General features: G+C 37.1%; 1 protein-coding gene and 1 non-coding gene across 2 annotated transcripts; both read right to left on the reverse strand.

Annotated features, from left to right (window-relative positions):
* Positions 1-3656: 3656 nt before the first annotated feature.
* Positions 3657-3763, reverse strand: LOC111907059 (small nucleolar RNA R71). Its single transcript, XR_002855406.1, has one exon. It is a non-coding gene; the product is annotated as a small nucleolar RNA R71 (small nucleolar RNA).
* A 4617-nt stretch (positions 3764-8380) lies between these two features.
* Positions 8381-10158, reverse strand: LOC128133518 (heat shock 70 kDa protein 15-like). Its single transcript, XM_052770986.1, has 6 exons — positions 9440-10158; positions 9246-9319; positions 9131-9163; positions 8864-8908; positions 8658-8771; positions 8381-8508 (listed from the first exon to the last, which is right to left on the reverse strand). The coding sequence occupies exons 1-6, from the start codon at positions 10156-10158 to the stop codon at positions 8381-8383; spliced, it is 1113 nt and encodes a 370-aa protein (XP_052626946.1).
* Between the last annotated feature and the right edge of the window lie 12401 nt (positions 10159-22559).

The following is a 22559-nucleotide window of genomic DNA, read 5'->3' on the forward strand; positions in this document are numbered from 1 at the left end:
TAAAACCTCGTGGGTTGAGGGAGAAGTTCGATCAAAAATTGGCAAGGAATGAATGAGGGGTCGATTTCTATTTATAGGAAGATTTTTTTGAAAAGAGTGACATGCCCTACGTGGCTGTTTCCTATGGTGACATGTCACTCGAACGTTGATGCAGGGTAGAGGCTTCTCCAAATGCCATGTGGTAGCTTCTAGTGCTTCCACGTCACTTTGTGGCTTTTGGTCTCTCTAGTTGCCACGTCACCTCTGGCAGGTATATCCATAATTTCCGATAAATCGTAACTTTCGCATATGAGCCCCGTTTTCGATGTTTTTCTTATATCCACGGTTTTGTAATTTTGCGTACTACAACTTTCATAAAGAGTACTTTGGCTAAAAAGTAATCTATCTTCACTTTGATATTTTATAAAGAATATATAATGAAAGATTTTGTGAAATTCATAACTTATTCATATGAGTACCGTTCTCGACGTTCTTTATATCTATGGTTTCGTAATCTCGTGTACATCAACGTTCATTTACATTACTTTGGCTAAAAAGTAATATATTTTTGTTTCATATTTTAGAGTAAATATTGATGCAATGCGTCCCAATACATTACTTTGAAAAATCATAACTTCTTCAAATGACATCAGTTTTTGGCATTTTTTATACTCACGAGTTCGTATTCATGACTAATACAACTTTCATGTTGACTATTTCATTCCTTTATAAAACAAACATTCAGATATTATTTATTTACAAATAATAGCTATATAACACATATCACTTATGAAGAATCTTTATTCATTTGTTTATAAAAGATTTTACATTATTTAACTAACATAACTAAAGATTCTTCTATCAAAGGCTTAATGAAAAACATGGGTGTCATGTAACATACCTATTTTTCAAAACAAAAAAAAAACTTTTCTTTATGCTTTGAAATCATAGTATTTTTGTTTGCGGAGAATCCTAGTATAATAAAACATTTTGTGGAAACTGTTTCGTTTTATTAAAATATCATTGAGTAAAGATGTTGTTTCAAAAAAAACTCTAAGGATGTCATAATCAATACATAACATTGTTATAGCATAAAGACCGAATGGTCCTTAAAACTATTGCAGGTTGTCTCTTAATCATTCGACATCCTAATCAAATTATAGCAGCTTTTGCCCTATTTCTTGTGATGCATATAATTTGAGTGGGTCAGGTTGAAAAACCTAGTGAGACACGTAGGGTTTTCAAACCCACAATATATTATGATAATAATTTTATAATTATCAAAACTGTAAAATCAGTTGTTACCATACAATATATATATATATATATATATATATATATATATATATATATATATATATATATATATATATATTCCATAACTTAGTGATATTGCCATATTTATACATAGTTTTAGGCAATATTGATCTACATTTTATTTAATATTTTGGTTGTTTGCATAGAATTATGGTACTTATAAGGATAAATTGTTAAGTGCAGCCAAATAGAAGTATTTTCGAAGAAAGGGACCAGAAGTGACAATACTTGGAACTTTGGGGGCTTGAAGAAAAGAAGAACGAAAAAACATCCAAAAGACGTATTCACGACGTGAATAGTTCATGGTACACGACGTGAGTAGAGAGTTTTAGAAGATATGTATACGGGTGGAAGAGTCCTTGCCGAACACGGTTATCTCATGTTCACGACGTGAATCCTTATGGTTCATGACGTGAACTCGGAAAAATCAGAAAATATAAATTCCCTTGCCCATTACGATTTGAAAGACTTTTGGTTGACTTAGAAGGGTTCCTAGAGACGAAATTCAGAGGAAGAGAAGGGCTGGAAGTTGATTTTGACACCAAGGAAGAAGAAGTTCATAAATTGGTTTATAGATTGGTACAATTAAACATGTCTTTGATTACAGTTTTTGTTTGTTTAGTTGTTAGCATGTCCAACTAAATCTAGCTGCTTCTGTAAGCTAGATGAAGCTGGAAATCATGGTTTTAATGCATTAGATTTGGCTTTACTTGTTGGTAATATGCTTGTGTTGATTGATTTTACCTAGCATGCTTAAATTAAATATTTGATTGCTTTAAATTCTTGTTCTATGTAGTTAGTGAACACAAATCTGCATGAATTTGAATACCTAATAATCTGGTGAACACTAGTTTATTAGAGCTAAGATCAAACCAATCTTAGATAAGTGTTTGAATCATTGAATTAAGTTGTGCTAGAGAACTCATATTATGAGTGTAATTGTGTTTTGATTAATCAATCTTACATGGCTCCAATCTTATTTAATCATTGATTATGTGTTAACTATTATATGACCATACATAGATTTACATGAATTGATTAACAATTAATAGATTTAGAACTAAATTGCTAATACTTCATTAATTGGTAACCAACAGTAATAGCCATAGCTAATGTATAACCATTGAGTGAAAGCGGATTCGAACTAACAGAAGTGTTTTGTTTATTGATTAAGTTTGTGTTAAAGAATTAAGTTCATCTAAACTTGCAAAATTTGATAAAAACCCTTCCTTTGTTAGTAATTAGGTTAATTTAGTAGTAGCTAAATTAATTAGTCAACACCGTTCCCTGTGATCGACACCCAACTTACCCAACTATTCTATAATTCGACTAGGTACACTGCGTAGGTGTATTTTAGTTAGTTAAGTTAGTAAGGTTATAAATTATAAAATTAGTGGGAACTTTTGTGCACATCAAGTTTTTGGCGCCGTTGCCGGGGAACGACTTAGTTAATTATTAGTTTGTTTGATTTAAATTAATCGATCCTTTTTGTAGGTTAAAACCTGCAAGAAGTTACTTTTCAGTTTTAATTTTTTCTTTCTGCATTACAGGACTCACGACGTAAATCTTAAAGATTCACGACGTGAGAACTGAAGTCCTTAGTTTTGTTTATTTCAGTTCGTTTTTCTTAGTTCAATTTTATGTTTTATCTTTTTGTCTTATTTCAGGAGTTCATGATCAGAGGTTCTAACACACCTTTGGTACCACCACTTGAAGATCCCGAGTCTGCAATTCACAAAAAGAAGGATAAGAGCGTGAAAGAAGATCAAACACCAAAGAAGACACCTTTACAAGAATTCAAATCAGTGTTCTCAAAGAAGTCAGGGAAGAAAACAGAGGAGTCAAGTTCATCTTCAAAGAACAAGAGCAAGCTTGAACACTTAGATTAAATACCCGTCCAAGCCGAGTCCGAATACGATACTGAGCCTGAATTTGAATTACATACAAGTGAACCCGAGAACGAGCCGGAGAATGAAATGGCGAACATTGATGAGATGGCCATGGGGGACTACAAGAAGCGCATTCAAGATGATGTGGGGTCAGGTTTAGTACATCCTACGATTCCTGCCAATGCCACATTCGAGTTAAATGGACATATCCTTACTGCACTTAAGGATATCCCATTCTACGGGGAGGATCACGAGGATGCTTTCAAACATTTAGATGAGGTGAACGATATTGCGGATTATTTTAATACTCCCAATATCCCAAGGGAGACAGCTTTGCTAAGGATGCTACCAGTCACTTTCAAGGGAGCAGCAAAAGACTAGTTAAAGGCACTTCCATTTAGTACAATCACCACATGGGCCCAATTGCGTGAGAGATTTCTAGATCAATTTTGCCCACCCTCCAAAATCTCTAAACTCAAGAAGGCAATTGCCAACTTTGAGAAAAATCTTGGGGAGTCATTATACGAGACATGGGAATGCTACAAGGGGTTGTTAAGGAATTTTCCTCAACATGACCTCAATATTCAGCAAGAGATGTAGATATTTTATGATGGGGTGAATATCATGACTAGACAACTCCTTGATTCGCAAGGACCACTAACGAAGAAGAACCCAAATCAGGCCAAGGAGCTGATTGAAGAGTTTTCAAGGCACTCTCGTGAGTATCACAACCCAGGGCGTGATGGAATAAAAGACAGTGGAGGTATACAAATTGAAGAGATGGCTGCCGTGATGGCAATGCTTAGCACTATAGATAGGAGATTAACTCAAATGGATCAATCAATTCATGCAATTCGAGTTGGTTGTAAGAGATGTAGTGGGCCACACTTGACAAAAGATTGCAATATGGATGAATATGGAAACAAGAAGGCTCAAGTTTGCTACTCAAGTGGGGACAAGTATGATGAAGACTGGAGGAAACCAAAGAAAGAGTGGCTACCTTACGATGAATACAAGAAGAAAAAAGAAGAGAAATATAGGGAAACTGGCAGACAGTTCTACCAAAGAGAGCAACCACTAGCTGAGAAGAAATCAGAATTAGAGACCATGTTGATGAAATTTATGGAAGCTTCAGAAAAAAGGCATGATGCTACTGACACTGCAATGGAAGAACAAAGAACTATAATGAAGAATCATCATGCAATGATGATAGATCAACAAGCATTAATAAAGAATCAGCAAGCCTCCATCAATAACCTTGAAGTACAACTTAATCAACTTACCACTTTGGTTAATGAGAAGATGTTCCCGAACAATCCTGAAAAGAAGATCCAATCTCACGTAATGGCCATAGATATTGAAGAAGAGCGATTTCTGAGTTCCTAGAAGCCTTAGAAGTGGAGCCACAGCAGCCCGATCCAAAGCCAAAGAAGCCGAAGCTCGAAATTGAAGAATCTGCTGGAATACCCAGTTCACGTCGTGAGCCTGCTATGCTCACGTTGTGGGCTCGGTCTGAACAGAAGAAATTCGTATCTGTTCCAGCTTATAAACCACCTTTTCCCTTCCCTTCTAGAGCTAATCTCAGTCCACTGGAGAGAGATCATCTGAAGTTTATCAAGCAATTGAAGGGTATTCCTATCAATACTCCTTTTATTGATTCACTTGCAAAAGTTCCAGAATATGCTAAGTTCCTACAAGACTTGTTAGACACTCGTCAGCAATTAAAGAAGAATTCTATGGTGATTCTAAGTGAACAATGCTCAAAAGCTGTGTTGGGAGAGATACCTAAGAAGATGGGGGATCCTGGATGACTCACTCTCCCATGTGAGTTTGGGAATAATATGAATGTTTATGCTTTAGCCGATTATGGGGCTAGCATAAATTTGATGCCTTATTCATTTTATCAAAAATTAAATATTCAGAAGATGAAGGCTACAAAGATAACTATTCACATGGCGAACCGTTCAGTGACACAGCCCCGGGGTATTGTAGAAGATATTCTCGTGCAAATTGGGAAATTCGTTTTTCCAATAGACTTTATGGTTCTGGATATGAAAGAGGATCCCAATGTACCAATTATTCTTGGTTGCCCGTTACTTAACACTGCTGGAGATCTGGTTGATATACCGAGTCCAAGCTCACCTTGAGAGTTTGGGATGAGAAGGGAATTTTTGGAGTAGAAGATGGTTTCCAAGGGAGTCATGCTCAAGAAGAGGTTTTCAACATCGATGAAGAGAATGAACTTGAAGAATTAGAGAAGCTCATGGAAGAAGAAATCAAAACAATTCAAAAAGTTAAAAGAACAAAACCGAGAGCATCTGTTCCATTTTTAGTTGAAGCCATTGCCTACACGAATCCAACTTCTTGGGTAAGCAAGGAAGATGATGACATGTCGAGTGACGAAGAGGAGGTTACTTCAAAAGTAACAAGTCCAATGGTGAAAGAAGAGAAGGAGACTATGGAGCTTAAAGATGATGAAAAATTGAGGATTCAAGGGATCAAACGCAAGCTCGATGGAGACGAAGGTAAAGCTAAAAAGGGAAATTCTAAAAAGGCGTATATTCGTCGAGTGCAAGCTTACAAAAGGCTTTTCAAGGAGCAAAAGATCCTAGTTGTGGACTCTTCAGATTATTCAACATAGGAGGCACGGAGTCCAGCTTAAGACTCCTAAAAAAGAAGCGCTTCTCGGGAGGCAACCCGAGTTTGGTTTGCGTTTTCTTTCTTTTTCTTTTTAGTTTTTAGCATATTTTTAGTTCTTAGGAAGTCGATCATGTCATCCGAATTATTATCTGCATAATAAATTACCAAGTAAGGAGTCATTAAAATCAAGTGGCAAAACTTATTGAATATCTTACAGAATTAAATTTGGAGAAATTAATAAATTTCATGATCAGACATATTTCACGACGTGAACCGTACGAACTCACCACATGAATTCGGATGAAATGCGGGCATGATTATTTTATAGGTTAACCATTTTTTTAAGCCTGCCCACTTTCAGAAATGACCCAATATATGCCTTAGCCCACTTCCTACTTAAATGGCCCAATTTTAGAGTCCAGACAGAACTCACGACGTGAACCGTTACGGATTCACGACGTGAGTAGTAACTTACTCGGGACCACAAATTAAAGGATAAAGAATCAGTTTGACCTTCCACTTTGTTTATTCCTCACGAAGTGAAAGAGGAAACTGGTCCCCTCCGTTCGATATTGGCCGACAACCATTATATTTTCCTTTTTGCTTACGTAATACTTCAATCTAAGGTAATGATTCTTAATTACTAAGTTTAATTCTTCTCTAATAGTTGAACTTAGGTTTAGGGTTTGTTAGTTAGATAAAATGTAGAAAATATGCCTTAAAATTCATGAATTAGCCTTGGAATGTAGATGATATATGGTCGAAAGTAACATAGGAGTAAACCCCAAGCATTGTATTGGCCGATTTGTACAAGAACTGAACAGAATGTGACATCAAAAACGACCTCATGACATGAATACTTAGGAATTCACAACGTGAATTATGGGCTGAACAGTTTTATGTTTCTTTTATTTCTAATCTTGTGGGGTGTTTCTTTTGGCTGTGTTTGCTGTTTGTTTTTGCAGAAATGGGTCCTAGAAGGGAGGCACCTCTTGGAGTTGCGGGTTTACACCCATTCTACAATTTTCCCACAACGATGTCCTGAGAAGTCTTGACCCGATGGACTAACCGGCTGGGGTGGATGTACAACTCGGAGTTTGCTATTGCCCCCACTATTCAGTGGTCATGATTGAGGGAGGTTGGACTTGTGGATCGGATGTCTCAGTATCTTACTAAGTTGTTTTTGGGGAATGGATTTTTGTTCACATGCAAAGGGTGGTACAATTTGTTTGCAATCCAGGAAAGGGTATACAAAGAGTTATGCGTGGAATTCTTTTCAACTGTGACATTCCATGAGAATGTCCAAGATCCTACTTTCCCGCAAGGGTTGGTTTTTCGTTTAGGAGGGGAATATAGGGAATGCAGTTTGGTGGAGTTTTCACGAAGAATGGGGTTGTACGAGGCTCATGAGACCATGACTCATGAGTTTGTTTTGTTTTTTAGGGAGGCCACACGTGGTTATGAGAATGGGGTCTCAGGTCCGGAATTTTGGAGCAATATTGCGTCTGGTGTGTTCAATTCCGGTGTATCTCCTGGAAGCAGCATCAAATCACCAATACATCGCCTTATCCATCGCCTTATCACATTTTCTATTCACCATAAATGCCATGGTGATAAGGTTACTAAAGTCAATTTGTTTTTTTTGTGGTGCATTTTACAGCCAGGCGTGTGCTGTAACATTCCGTATTTCTTGGCCTGCTACTTGGCGGAGTATGCAACGAGTTCCCGTCCCGGGAGCCCAATTTGTGGAGGTCACTTTGTTACACGTTTGGCCCGGTCTTATGGCCTCATTGTTCCCGTCATCACTCGTTCTTTGACATGCATGGAGGGGAACGAGTTTACTATGGGGTATTTAGAGACGATGAAGGTGGTAAAGAATTATGGAACACATTGGGGGATTCTTGATGATAATGATGATGGTGATGAGCAGCCTGACACACAACCATAACAACAACCACAGCCACAACCTAGGAGAAGAAACGTGAGAGGAAGAGGAGAGAGAGGACAACCAATGCAGCAAAATGCACAATTTGGAGGAGCACCTTTTGGGGGTGATATGACTGGGTATTTTGACTAGTTATCATTGAGCGTTAACTGAATTGGGGGTACCGTGGAGAATGTGGTTCGACACCTTGGGGTGGAGCAGCCGCCTCATTTGGGGTCACTACTAGAAAAAAGGCCTTTTACGACGCTCATTGCGCGTCGTAAAAGGCTCAGACGACGCGCAAATGCGCGTCAAGGAAGGCCCTGTCATAAAGAGAGACGACGCGCTTTTGCGCGTCGTCTATAGATGACGCGCATTTACGACGCTCATTTACGACGCGCAATTACGACGCGCATTTACGACACGCAATGCGTATCAAGGAAGGCCCTGTCATAAAGGAAGACGACACGCATTCATGTGTCGTAACCTTACGACGCGCGTGTTAATGACACACAACATCCATTAATAGCAGCAAATCAGGAAGCACAATGGTTCAATCCCATTCAAGTTTCTTTGGACCTATCAGCAAGATAAGAATACAAAATTCTTGTCATGATGGAAAGATTAAAAGCTAGTAAGATTTAAATCTTTGCATAATGGAAGAAAATGATGGGGGAAGAGCAGGAGCAGGAGAAGGAGCCACAGATAATACTAGCCCAAATAGGTTGATCATATGTTTGATGATCCTTTCTGTTTCACCTACAATAAAAAAAAAACAATTTATAGACCCACATTTCACTTTGTTTCTCATAAAGTGGTAAAAAATTTTAGAAGAAAAAAGATATCGGGAGTGGAAATAAGATTTGGACTTCCAACCATTGATCTAAGCCACATGATTTTACTCTTACCCTCTTTTCCTCCACTATAATTACAACGAACTGCATATAAGTTTGTATGGAAAGCTTTCCCTTCAATTTCTAGCTTCTCTATTTTAGGAATTCCTGAAAAAAAATCCAAGAAACCTGTTTATATATTAATTGAAATTACAAAGTAACAAAAATGATAGATAAGAAGAGAAATAAGGTCAAGTCTAGAAGACAAGACCAGGGGAAACAGGGCAGTTTCAGATATGCAGTTTCACTCGATCTTCCAAATGTATCTGTTACAATGAATTCACATTTGAAGAAATTACCAATGTTATCAAATCACAGCGTATATGGGCAAGAACATTATGATTGTAATGGCTTAAAGGATTTGTTCTCTTCTGAACAAATGTACCTATCTTTTTTATTTTTTAATACGGTATGATAAAATAAGTATTTAATATTTGAAAATATGAAACAAAGTAAGTTTTATAATGTAGAAGGATTAAAATCCTTACCAGTAACCGCAAGCATCTCAATTCTTGTAATCTCTTAAATATAACATAATATTTAACAAATTTGCATTTTAAGAAAAGTATATAAAATAAATCTTGAAAAATACAAAAGTAATACCTAGGAGAATTACATCAGTTGGCTCTGACAACTTCAGCTCACCAACAACCGAATCGCTACGAACAGGTGCATACCTTCAAAATATAGAAAAAAAGGTTTTTTTATATAGATGTATATGTATAGATTAGTGAACTAAATAAAAAAAGGTAGAGATATTAATTACCCGAATAATAAAAAAGCAATTGAATACTCACTCGGGGCTTGCGAATCTCATTACATGTTTCATTATTAAGCATGTTAAAAGCTCTCGTGTAATGTATTGAACTAAAGGGCATTGAGCTTCACTGCATACCTGCATGCTAGCATGTCCAATGTCAATGAAGGCTACATTGAGCTGCTCATTTTCAGGTAAGTCAATTTTGTATATTCCATAAGCTAAAGCAGTGGCTGTTGTCTCATGCATCAACCGTAGAGGATGCAAACCGGCAATAGTAGCTGCATCCATTACAGCTCTTCTTTGAAGATCCGTGAAGTAGATAGGTACCCCAATACAGCAATCCACAACTGCTGCATTCAAATTCTTTTCAGCTATTGTCTTCATGTTTGAGAAAACCATTCCCATAACTTGTGTTGGGGTGAATGACTTTGTTTCCCCAAGATACCTTGCATTGATCAATGGGAAACCATCGGGTCCCTCTGTAACTGAAAAAGGCAAAGCCTTGAGATCTTGTTGCAATTCAGGATCAGAAAAAGGACACCCTATTAACCGCTTAATTTGGGAAATGGTGTTTTTTGGGTTCATCATACTGGTTGCAGCACCAGCTGTTCCAAGAAAACGCTGTTTATCACCAAAACACACAAGAGCAGGAGTCTCACGTTTTGACTCATCATTAAGAACAACATCAATTCCCCTTTGTCTGGCAACTGCCACAACACAACTCTCATTCCCAAGATCAAATCCAACTACGCTCATCTTTGCTGAGTAAAGTAACTCGTTTAATTAATGAGAAGTTACTCTGCCTCACAGGAATCAATCTGCATAGATGAAAGGTAATTAGATTTATCAACAACTGTTCGATTACTCATAATCTGCTTAACAAACCACAAGATAAGAACCATTAATGAAAGTATTCACAAAACATCAATGAAGATTGTGATAATCTTCATCAGAACTCTCATCTTACACCTTATATTCACTCTGGGCAGATATTAAGGATGGATGAAGCTCCTTTGAAGCCATGAGATGGTGTATCAATCTTTCATCTCTTTCTTTAGAAAATAATTTTAACATGACCTCCCTCCCAAGAACTCCGTCAGCCCAAGCGCCCAACCCACTCCAGTAAATTTGCTGGAATGCATATCCAACACGTTGCAATACCAAAAATAAAAAATAAAAAAATTATGTAAGCAAAATAAGCATATCAAATAATATAAAAAATTAATTTTATTCTTATGTTATATCAAGAGGAAATATATTAGGAGCCATTCGTATGGCAAGTTTATACGATATAATTGAAACTTCTATGTAAAACCAGATAAACATAAAAGCAAAAAAAAAGGAACAGTTTTGTTGTAAACTTAATTTCTATCTTTTTTTTTACATAATGAATCATCTGAAATTGAGAGAGAAACAACAAAGCTAAAACATTCATATTTTTTTATAAAATCAAACATTCATATAAATTGAGTTCATTCTTCTAAATTCTAACCCTTTCTAACATTATAATAGATCAACTCAAGAAGGCCCATCTTTCTCAATCCCAAAAGGTGCCTCTAAAGCCAAATCATTGATAAGGACTTTTCACAAACACTTAGCGTGCAAATTTAAAGGCCACATTTTGAAGCTGATCCATGAAACTAAAAATAGACATACATGTGTGGATTGTTAATGCTTCTGATGTTGAAACAGCTAGTTCCACTGCATCTGTGATGTCAACTCTATGAGATTTGGGGTTTATCCCATTTTACGCTTTTAAAATTCCAAAATTGCCCCTTTCAAAATTAAAGTTAACCCAGCAGCCATGGCAAGAATCAAACTCAGCAGCAACATTTTCAAAAGGAAAAAAAAATATTTTGATCAACCGCAAACCAAACAAGAAGATTCCAGTATTGCCCTTTATATATGACATAACAATGAACCCAATAGTCTTGACTAGGATCAAAATCAGCGAAGAACAAGAAACCCTTCCATAAATTTGTCAATCATGGACCAATAACAAAAAAAAACTTTTGATCAAGCAGCCCCTGCTTCTCAAACCAAGGAGATTAGAAGAAAAAAAATATCAAAGAAGAGGCTACTGCGATAAAAAGGAACAGGGGTGCACCCATTTTTTTTCCCAGTAATACCGAATTCTATCAAAATTAACAAGCTGACCAAAATGCCCCTTAATAAGTAACCACTATTTTCGAAAGCAATACAATCCAAAATAGATGAGCAAAAATAAAATCAGATAGAAGGTGCGTGAGAGAGAGAGAGAGATGGTACCGTGTGCTTGAGATATGTGGCGGCTCTTCTGAATTTTCTACGGATTTGTAAGGAGGGTCAAGGGAAATCAAATTCAGGAATCAAGAACTTGGATTCCATAAATACGAAATCCTAAGTCATCAGTTAAAACCCTAAGTCATCAGTTAATAGAGAACAACATTACATGCTTCCTTCTGCGGACATTTACCCCAATTTCCTCTTTCGTCTCTCACTCTAGAAACCCTAATCCCTCCGCCACAATGAACACCATTACAGAGAGATGAAGAAGGTGGAATTACAGCAACGATGAAGTAGATGAATGGAAATCAGAAGCCCTTTTTCTTGATTGAGATGATGAAGTCGAGAGATGGAGATGAAATCGTAACCTTCGATCTTTGATTGAGAAGTTGCACAACAGTGTGAGGAGAATGAAAGATGCGTGATAATGCTTAGGGTAGGGAGGGTAGCGGGCTTTTCTAATTTTTTGGCTTTTCTTTTCCTGCTTGTAACTAAGGAACGCGCGTTCATTAAAATTATAAAGCGACACATATACAGGGCGCGCATTTAAGGTACAGCGCCCTCCGTGTTTTTAATTTTTTTTCTTTTGACACTAATTTAAAGGCACGCAATAATGCGTGACCTAAATCCTTAAATTTTCTGAAGAGATGACACTCTTTTAATGTCACTCTCGTTTGCGTAACATAAATTAATGAGTGTCGTAATTTGCACGTCGTAAAAGGCCTTTTTTCTTGTAGTGGGTATCATTACCCAATTTGCCCGAGGTGGACGGAGTATCAAGGACAAGGAGGAGATGGGGCAGGCACTAGTGGAGCAAACGAGGAGGATGAAGATGATTGATCGATTAGTTTTTATTTTGTTTGTTTTAGACTTATTTGGTTTGTTTTTAAATTTGTTTGGATTGTAAGACTTTACGATATTATGTAACATCCCAAAATTCAAGCCCAAAAAATTTCATTTTTGATTGATTAATTCATAAAACATTCATTAGGAAATATTGTATGAACACGTCATCTCAAAACCAAGTATCATGTTTGAAACCCATAATCATGAACAAATGTCATATCAGAGTACAATCCCAGAAAAACACCGTGCAGAAATCATATGTGAGTGTGTGTGATGCCATGCTACGCCGCCGACTCCTTCCCCTTGGATGAAGAGGTTCCTGAATCCAAAAACTGAAACCGTAAGCACAAAGCTTAGTTAGTTCCCCCATCATACCACATACCATACAATACCCTCGGTATCTTTCAACCGGTAATCATCATCGGTATCTTTCAACCGATAATCGTCATCGGTATCTTTCAACCGGTAACTGGGGACTATTCCACCCCCTACTACTAGCATACAATAGCAAGATATAAGCACACATTCAGACATATCCGGGTACTGACCTACCCCTTGGTCCTAAGGAACACTATCAGGGAAACTATCCTTATCATGTAACATATCATACAGATATAACTCATAACCAAACGCAAACCAGACCAAGATACATTACCACAAAGACAATTATCTTCTAAGTACTCCTTAATGGTGGGTCGGCATTATGGCCTTAGACCCACCCCTACTGGAAGGTAACTCACCTCGTATCTGCTGAACTATGCGGGAATCCTCTGACTGCTGCCACTGCTGCTCCGGAAATCCACCGGCTAAAATTCCCACAAAACACTTAGTCAAAAACTGACATCTACCCCCAACCATGTTTGCATGGGGCCTTCCTTGGTGTAAAAATCAACCTAGATCTGACTTGTGGCTCATAAAATGACATGATACAGAAGCCCAAACCCCCAACCATGTTTGCAAACATAGTTGGCCACCAAAAATGGCTTATAAAAGCCCTAAATCACCCCATGGAGGGATCTAACAAAAGAATGAGCAAGGTTCAGACTTTATACCTTCCAAGGAGTGCAAATGATGAACCAAACTCGAATCCTTCAGTCCCCTCTTGATCCTTCTATGCTCTTCCTTCTTCCTTGAGATCAAAACTCACAAGAATCACTCAAAAAGCCTTAGATCTTCACAAAAATGGCTAGGGTTTGTTATGAGTAGTGTTTGGGAGCATAAAGGGGGAAAGGAGGCTGCATAAGGTCGTTTAAATAGGGTGCAAACCCCTGGATTAGGGTTTTTGCCCAAACAGCGGCTACTCGCCGAGTCCGCAACTTAATCCCCGCGCCTCATCCCGCTTCTACTCGGCAAGTCAGTCCTTCGACTCACCGAGTCCAAGGCCAAAAATGCAAAAATAGATGAAGATTTAATAACGGAATACATACCAAGAACCAGGTGCTACATATTATGTTACTTTGCTCTTCTTTGGTTGTTAACTTTCAGCTTGCTAAGGAGTCTTGGGGAAGGAGTAAGGTCGAGTCAAGAGTCGTGTTCATTTAGGCGAGTGTCCTTCAAGTCTAGAAATTGAAATTCGAAACCCACAATTGGAAATAAGTGTGGGGTGAGTCGAGAGGGAGGTTATAGTTAGAAGAGTCGTCAAAATACACTGAATTTAGAAAGGTCTTAATTTGTTAAGATGTTGATTGGAGTATATGTATTTACAAGGAAGTAGGCAGTTTTAATTCTGGTTCACCCAAGCTTCACGTCGTGACCCTATATTGCTCACGTCATGAATAAAGTTACAAGGAAATTCAGAGTGCGCGATCCAGCGACTTCACGTCGTGAGCATGTATTGATTCACGTCGTGAGTTTTGAATTTCCATCACATTAAGTCCGTTCCGTTCTTCATTACATGGAATTACTACCATTCCTTATGACACTTGTGTGACGATTTCGATGGGCTGTTTTCTCTAATATACAATGTGGCGTAAGCTTTCCCACATTGTCTACATAATTTGGAGGCTTGCACCATTCTTTTTGAAGATTGAAGTTTTTATTGATGGCTGGTTTCGCAAGTTCAGGTCCAAGTTCTTATTTTAAAGATCCATATTCGAGATGCATGTTTTCCCACACTTTTGGAGTTTCGTTCACGCCACTATCCCAGGGGAGTCAGTTCCTTTTTCTCCCTTCTCTTAATTTTGATTTATTTATGCATACAATGAGGGCATTGTATGAAATAAATGTGGGGTAGGGGTAGAAAAAGTAAATTGCTAGATAATTTGGTATTTTTTTTAAAAATTTTATTAATTGGATCTAGTAATAATAATGTGAATTGTACTTGCTAGTGGAATGATCCGATAAGAGCTCAAATGTTTAGTTGAGCCGATATACGTTATAATGCATTTGTGGCCTCCTTTATTTTAGTGAAATCATGGAACAAAAACATAACCCTGCTTAATTTGAGGAATGCAATATGTTTAGCAGCCTAAACCTGAAATGTATCCGGGAAAGATATATCTTAACCAATAAAGGTTGAAGTTAAGCGCCCCTGCTTAAGCATGTAGGTCTTTGAGTGATATAAAAAAGTGAGATACATGTAAAAAAAGATAGAGAGAAATTACCAAAAGTAAAGAAATTGAAGAATTTTGGAGCATAAAAGTATCAAAGTATGAAGATCAAGATCAAAAATTATGAGGAAATTCAAAAATTTGAAGATGCCAAAAATCCTGAAAGAAGTGAATTCAAAGAAATCAAAGATTAAACATTAAAGAAAAGAAGAATTCAAGAGCTCCAAGTTGTGGTATCTTCTAAAAAGTTGTAATTCTCTAGTTTATGTATGCTTGGGTAGCTTTACAAAAATATCTTGAGGTTAGAAAGCTCTCTGAGGATGGATTCAGAGGGTTGCATAAAATGAGCATTGTTCGAAAGAAGTGGGTAAATGTTTATGAAGATTGTGAGTATTTAAAGTATGGGGGTCATTTAGGAAAAAAAAATTAGACACAAATGCATGTGTTGAGGTCTTGGCATAATGGTTGAGCTGGAAATGGATTGTTCTATGTAATGCTAGTAATGAAGGTTTAAGTTTAAATAAGTAGATTTGCTTGAGGGCAAGCAAAGCCTAAGTGTGGGGTATTTTGATATTGCCATATTTATACATAGTTTTAGGCAATATTGATCTACCTTTTATTTAATATTTTGGTTATTTGATAGAATTATGGTACTTATAAGGATAAATTGTTATGTGCAGCCAAATAGAAGTATTTTCGAAGAAATGGACCAGAAGTGACAATACTTGGAACTTTGGGGGCTTGAAGAAAAGAAGAACGAAAAAACATCCAAAAGGCGTATTCACGACGTGAACAGTTCATGGTTCACGACGTCAGTAGAGAGTTTTAGAAGATATGCATGCGGGTGGAAGAGTCCTTGCCGAACACAGTTATCTCATGTTCACGACGTGAACTCGGAAAAATTAGAAAATATAAATTCCCTTCCCATTACGATTTGAAAGAATTTTGGCTGACTTAGAAGGGTTCCTAAAGACGAAATTCAGAGAAAGGGAAGGTCTGGAAGTTGATTTTAACACCAAGGAAGAAGAAGTTCATAAATTGGTTAATAGATTGGTACAATTAAACACGTCTTTGATTACAGTTTTTGTTTGTTTAGTTGTTAGCATGTCCAGGTAAATCTAGCTGCTTCTGTTAGCTAGATGAAGCTGGAACTCATGGTTTTAATGCATTAGATTTGGCTTTACTTGTTGGTAATATGCTTGTGTTGATTGATTTTACCTAGCATGCTTAAATTACATATTTGATTGCTTTAAATTCTTGTTCTGTGTAGTTAGTGAACACAAATTGGCATGAATTTGAATACCTAATAATCCGTTGAACACTAGTTTATTAGAGCTAAGATTAAAGCAATCTTAGATAAGTAATTGAATCATTGAATTAAGTTGTGCTAGAGAACTCATATTATGAGTGTAATTGTGTTTTGATTAATCAATCTTACATAGCTCCAATCTTATTTAATCATTGATTCTGTGTTAACTATTGTATGACCATACATAGATTTACATGAATTGATTAACAGTTAGTAGATTTAGAACTAGATTGCTAATACTTCATTTATTGGTAACCAATAGTAATAGCCATAGCTAATGTATAACCATTGAGTGAAAGCGGATTCGAACTAACAGAAGTGTTTTGTTTATTGATTAAGTTTGTGTTAAAGAATTAAGTTCATCTAAACTTGCAAAATTTGATAAAAATCCTTCCTTTGTTAGTAATTATGTTAATTTAGTAGTAGATAAATTAATTAGTCAACACCGTTCCCTGTGATCGACACCCAGCTTACCCAACTATTCTATAATTCGACTAGGTACACTATGTAGGTGTATTTTAGTTAGTTAAGTTAGTTAGGTTATAAATTATAAAATTAGTGGGAACTTTTGTGACATCACTTAGATATTTATAAAACATTACACCCATACATACCCATCCCAATCGATTATCACAAATCCTAGTCCATGATTATCAAGAAGAATCAACTCACCTGATGAATCGTTTAAAGCAATAGTTTGACTAGACGGTTAGGGGATTCCTTGGCAGGTACAACTTATAAAGGCACTTAAGCCATTAGAATATTTGATGAATATGGAATTCCCATTTCATTTACATATGTGGGTTATAAATCCACACTAGCAACATGTAACACCCGTTTTCCAGAATAGATCGGTTGAGGGTTTAGAAGGATCAAAGGTAATCTTTTTGGGAAAAACCTAGTGCCACGACATGGTGAATGGAGCACCACGATGTGGCATGCCAATTACATGAACGCATGTCTCGGATGGTTGTTATGACGTGACAGGTAGAAGCTCATGATGTGACAGCAGCTACATCCCGAGCCCATGATCTTTTAGGGGTTCTTCCATATTTAATCCCCTAAACTCAAAGTTCAGAGCATCCTCTTCATCCTCCAATCCTCCAAAATAAACCCTAGCCTCCATTGTTAAGTTCTTGAGCTTTTGGTGGTGTTTTTGGTGTCTTGAAGGAGCAGGAAGCATCCTTTATGCATAAATTCAGCTTGCAAGTCTCATCATCATCTTCCAGCACTTTACTATGGAACATTATGATTGTTCAAGTTCCAAGCTTTATGTTCTATGCTTTCTTGATCCAGGCTTTTTTTGTATTTTCTCTATGTTTAGGAGAGTTTGTGTGGATGGATTCCGTAAAGTTGGAAACTTTATGGATCCTTGAAGTCCCTTTGAGGTTCAATGTTCTAGATTTGAGATTTGGTTGGGTTTTGGCTCATGCATGAGACTTTTTTTTACCTTATTTACACAATTGCTATGACTTAGCTTGGGAAAGACATGCATTGGACATGCATGCTAATAAGACAAAGATTTTAATGACTCTTTGGGTTTAAGGAAGCCTTCTTGAGGATATGAGTGTATGGCTTAATAGATTAAGAGCATAATGCATTAAGTTGTCTAGTATTAGTTTGCATGACGTGGCGATATGCCCGTCACACGTGATGTTTAAGGTACCCGCGAATATTTTTTCTGGAAGTTCTCACGACGTAGCCAAGAGTCCTTCACGTCGTGGTGAGTGTTGACCGTTGACTTTTTGAACAGTTTGACTTTGGATCAAACTTGAAGGAATTGGGTTATTAGTTAAGGTTCCACCTTGGTTTGGTGTTAATCGGTTGGAGAAACGATCAGTGTAGGGAGTAAGAGTGTTGTTGTGTTTCTTTAGGTCTTCGATTCAGGTGATTTTTCTCACTTTATTACCTACGTCATAGTAGGATGGATGCTAGAATAGCCGAGTCTTGGTTGCTGATGGTTTTTATGTGTATTTACTAAGTTGTGGACAACTCTAGGACTGTTGATAGCCCTCCAGATTGATGATAGTCTTAGGGTTGCTGATAACCCATAGTTGTTATATTGACATAGGGGTAGTGGTATGTTGGTTAGAATACGAGGAGGCTTGTGATGGTCTAGTTGAGTGCCTGAGGGGTTGTATGCAATCATGTAGGATAACCTAAGAAATCTTGATCTAGGCTTTCTTGTCTGTTTCTTGTTTGGTTGTGGCTCTGGAGTGGGATCACCTGTTCGACTATATATCTCACCTCTGATTACATATAGTTGTATATTCAGTAATGGTATGCTAATGGTGATATAGAGTACTGTCTAAGGCCTGAAATGTGGTAGTAAGTTATTTGTCTGATAGACTAGTATAGATACTGTGTATATTCATGTTATCAGTTATTGATTGTTGTTATATGTGTATTTGTGTTGTTAATAAATCCAGGACTGCTGATAGTCTATAATGTTGGTAATAACCCATGAGGTTGCTGATAACCCATAGGGTTGTTGTGGCCCTACAGGACCATTGATAGTCATAGGGTTGCTGATAACACATAACTGTATATATTTCTATGATGTATGTGCTATTTAAGACTGTTGATAGTCTTCAGGACTGCTGATAAAACCATGGTTGTTAATAACCATAGATGATTATTATGTTGTGTCATATGTGATATTTTCGGGGACCTCACTAAGCTTTCAGTTACAATTTTGGTTTAAATGTTTTTCAGTTACCATTGGTTATCATGGGAAGGCGAAGGTGTAACTATACACACATCAACAACAATGGAGATTTAACATTATTTACATTACTCTGATTTTCAAACAACTGTATTTTGGAACAAATGGATTTTCATAACTTGGGGTTTTATGTAAATGATGATTTTACCTTATTAAAAAATGAAAACTTTTCTTGTGAGAAATGAGGCGTTACAAGTTGGTATCAGAGCCCTGGTTAGAGGGATTTGGAGGAACACTTTTGTGAATCCAAAATCAAACTAGGATTTGAGAATTTTCATAAATGAATTTGAAAAATAAATTTTAATAAAATAGTTAGGTTGGAGACATGGGCTCGGTCTCTTGTCATGTTCTTGTTTAATTGTTGGATTAGGATCGTGGATGTGGACCTCTAACTCAAAATTGATTTTTATAAGAAGATATGGTTTGTATAGTTAGCCAGAGCCCGAACAGGAAAGTGATTCCCAAAATACTCATACTTGTTATATATGCTGAATTTGAGCTTGCTAATATGTGAATTATTAGATATGCATGCTAGTGGATAGGCTACGGGCCCCTTTGGGAACTGTGTGATAAGTATTTCCTGGTTTCTATGATGCCTTATAGCCTAGAAAATTGCTTGTTATGTGTTATTTGATTATGTTGTTGCTTGGTGTATGTTGTTTAGTTGTATAAGATTAGAATTTTATAGCCCTAAACTAATTGACTTATCCTTATTTCCTTTTCCTTGTTTGGTTGTGGACTTAAGGTAGAGTCATTTATTCGACAATCTATTTGATCATGTATTGTGTACAAATTGCATGCACAAGGCAACAGGCGATGTAGATAGAGATTCTTGTAGTGCTGGAGTGTGATTGAGCAGAATCCTAGGAGGAGCGCCTAGGAAGTTCTTTGCGCCTCATAAAAGCAGGTGGGTGTTGGTGCATGTTAACACGTTGTCGCACACGTATTAAACAAATAAATTTATCATTGCTGGTTGCACTAAAAATATAGCACAGGAAAGCAGGGTCGAATCCTCAGGGACACAGCCTAATGGTCAATGCCTTTTTGCATCAGGCACATCTAGTCAATACATAAATATAAAAGAAGGGTGTATTATATTAAACTAAAAACTAAAATTGCGGTGATATTAAACTAAATGAAAATCAATAATAAAAATGGTTTCAGTTCTGCTGCGAGTTTCCTAATCATGTAACTGATCCAGATTTGATTATTTGAGATGCGTTCTATCTAAGCTGGTACTGAGAAAAACTAACAAGCTCTAGTAATTTCTCTTTTACCTAAATTAGTTAATCAAAACAAGATCTTCAATTAACTCTAACTTTTTACTGTCTAATCAAACAAGCTCTTAATTAAGATCAGAAAAGTTGCATTAAGCTCTTTGTAAAATTCCCAGCAATACCCAATACTTCTCACAAGCTCGGAAGAGTAAAGGTATGATTTTTACAGTTTATAATAAAGTCAAATCCCAAACACGAAACCGATTTATTACTTGTTACTTATTACCAATTAATTAGAACAATTACATATTCTATTAATTAATTAACTGGAATGATAAAACCCTAGCTAGGTGATCAAACTAACAAGAATCAAAATCAAACATTCATTAAGAACAAAACTGAAGAATCTAGATAGAAACACAAATCAAAAACCAGATCTAATGATCAATCACATGAAAAGTACTTGTCTTTGCAGAACTGAAAACTAGGGTTTAGCCAAACATGACTAAAATATGATCAAAACAGATAAAAAGAGACATCAAACAACTAATCTTACTAATCTACTTGAAGGAGATGATCCACAATCTTCAGATCTTCAGAAATTGATGAAATCAGAGAAGAAACGCCTCCAAAATCGTATTTTCATCGTCTGATACCTCTGGAATCGTCAACTTAGGTTACAGGAATGCTATCAGGGTCAATTTATACATCCAGTAGCAAAAACGGCGCACTTGCGATCGCAGGTTTTGAAATAAACACGTATGGTGCCTTTTTAATGAAGTAGGATGCTATTTTGACACTTTTTGGCTAACCTGCAATCGCATGTACACAACCTGCGATCACAGGTATTGAGTTTTCACTCCCGGATGAATTTTGGGCACAAAAGAACCTCGAAGGCAACCCGTGATCGAAAAAAGGGTCACCTGAGATCGCAAGAAGACAACCTGCGATCGCATGTTGTGCCTATGACGTCCGAAATTTTGTCTACTTTTCAGATCATTTTGAATCGCATCAATCGGAGTTACGGTTCTTGAGATATGGTCAGAATACTGACAGGGGATCAAAGCTGCCAGCAACATCCTTTAACTTTAGATTGCATATTCTATCTTCATGCGATCAATTCAATCGAATGTTTCTTGACCAAAGAATCTTTCAAGCTTCCCTCAACATACTCCATAAGTTCCAAGCTCCATTTTAAGCTCCAAACGCACATCCAACTGCTCCCAAAGCACTGCTCCACTCGAACTATCTAAAATTGACATAAAAACATGAGCAGTACGGGAATTCTAACAAAATACATGAGCTAAACATTATTTAAATAAATGACATGCAAATGTACAAAATGTGATACTAAATGATAATGAAAACTACCCTAAAAAATGCATAAAATGAAATCTAATAGTGCACCTAAGTGTGGTCTAGTGTAGTGACTTGGGAACTTGAGATGAGTTCCGAGTCGACTATGGATAGGTGTGGAAGGTAGTATGGGCCTATACTACTGAAAGTATAGGATCTATATGAGAATAAAAAAGAGTTTCAAGGCTACTAAGGAACTTATATGTCGAGGCATAATGTGTTTGAGCAATATTTCTTAATGTTTCACCTTTCATTTGTGTGTTTCAGTATGGTGTGTATCAGAGGTTTGGGATCAGGTACTGGCTATCCTGAGGGGTCGGGTCCGAGTGATGAGGAGATATTAAGAATCCTTGCTTCCGAGTTGGTTGTGGCGATTAGAGAGGTGATTCCAGAGTTTTTCGGGTCGGTCAAGATCGTGCTGATTGAAGAGTTTGACGGGCACTATGCCGCTTTCACACAGACCGTTGCTATTGCAGCCGCTGTAGTCATCACTACTGCAAGACTCTAGAGAGGTGGCACTATGCAGTACGGAGAGCTTAGTAAACAAAGCCCTTGGAGTTCAGAGGAGATAAGGATTCGATTATTACTTTTAGATGTATATCTAATGTGGAGGAATGTTTTTCCATGTGTTTGTATCCTGAGGACCAGAAAGTAAAGTTTGCATTGAATCTTCTTCGCGTGGGAGTGAAGGATTGGTGGGAGTTTGTGACCCGGATCTTTTCGCATGTAGAGCGAGCCGTAGTGACCTAGTATCAGTTTCTGGAGATTTTCTGTATAGAGTATGTTCCAATTATGGAGAGAGAGTAACCGATACATGAGTACTGGTCACTCAAGCAGACGACTGAGTCGGTGACGGAGATCAGCTAGATGCTTATAGAGAGAGCCCTTTT

Source organism: Lactuca sativa, chromosome 4 (genome assembly GCF_002870075.4).
Source record: "Lactuca sativa cultivar Salinas chromosome 4, Lsat_Salinas_v11, whole genome shotgun sequence".
In the NCBI taxonomy this organism is placed as follows: domain Eukaryota; kingdom Viridiplantae; phylum Streptophyta; class Magnoliopsida; order Asterales; family Asteraceae; genus Lactuca; species Lactuca sativa.

What these genes read in the sequence shown, in the direction of transcription:
- LOC128133518 (XM_052770986.1), bottom strand. Translation starts at nt 10,158, where the DNA reads ATGAGCGTAGTTGGATTTGATCTTGGGAATGAGAGTTGTGTTGTGGCA. An exon ending in ATGAGATTCGCAAGCCCCGA is followed by an intron (nt 9,320 to 9,439) that starts GTGAGTATTCAA and finishes TATATTTTGAAG; the next exon opens with GTATGCACCTGTTCGTAGCG. An exon ending in AACTGATGTAATTCTCCTAG is followed by an intron (nt 9,164 to 9,245) that starts GTATTACTTTTG and finishes GTTATATTTAAG; the next exon opens with AGATTACAAGAATTGAGATG.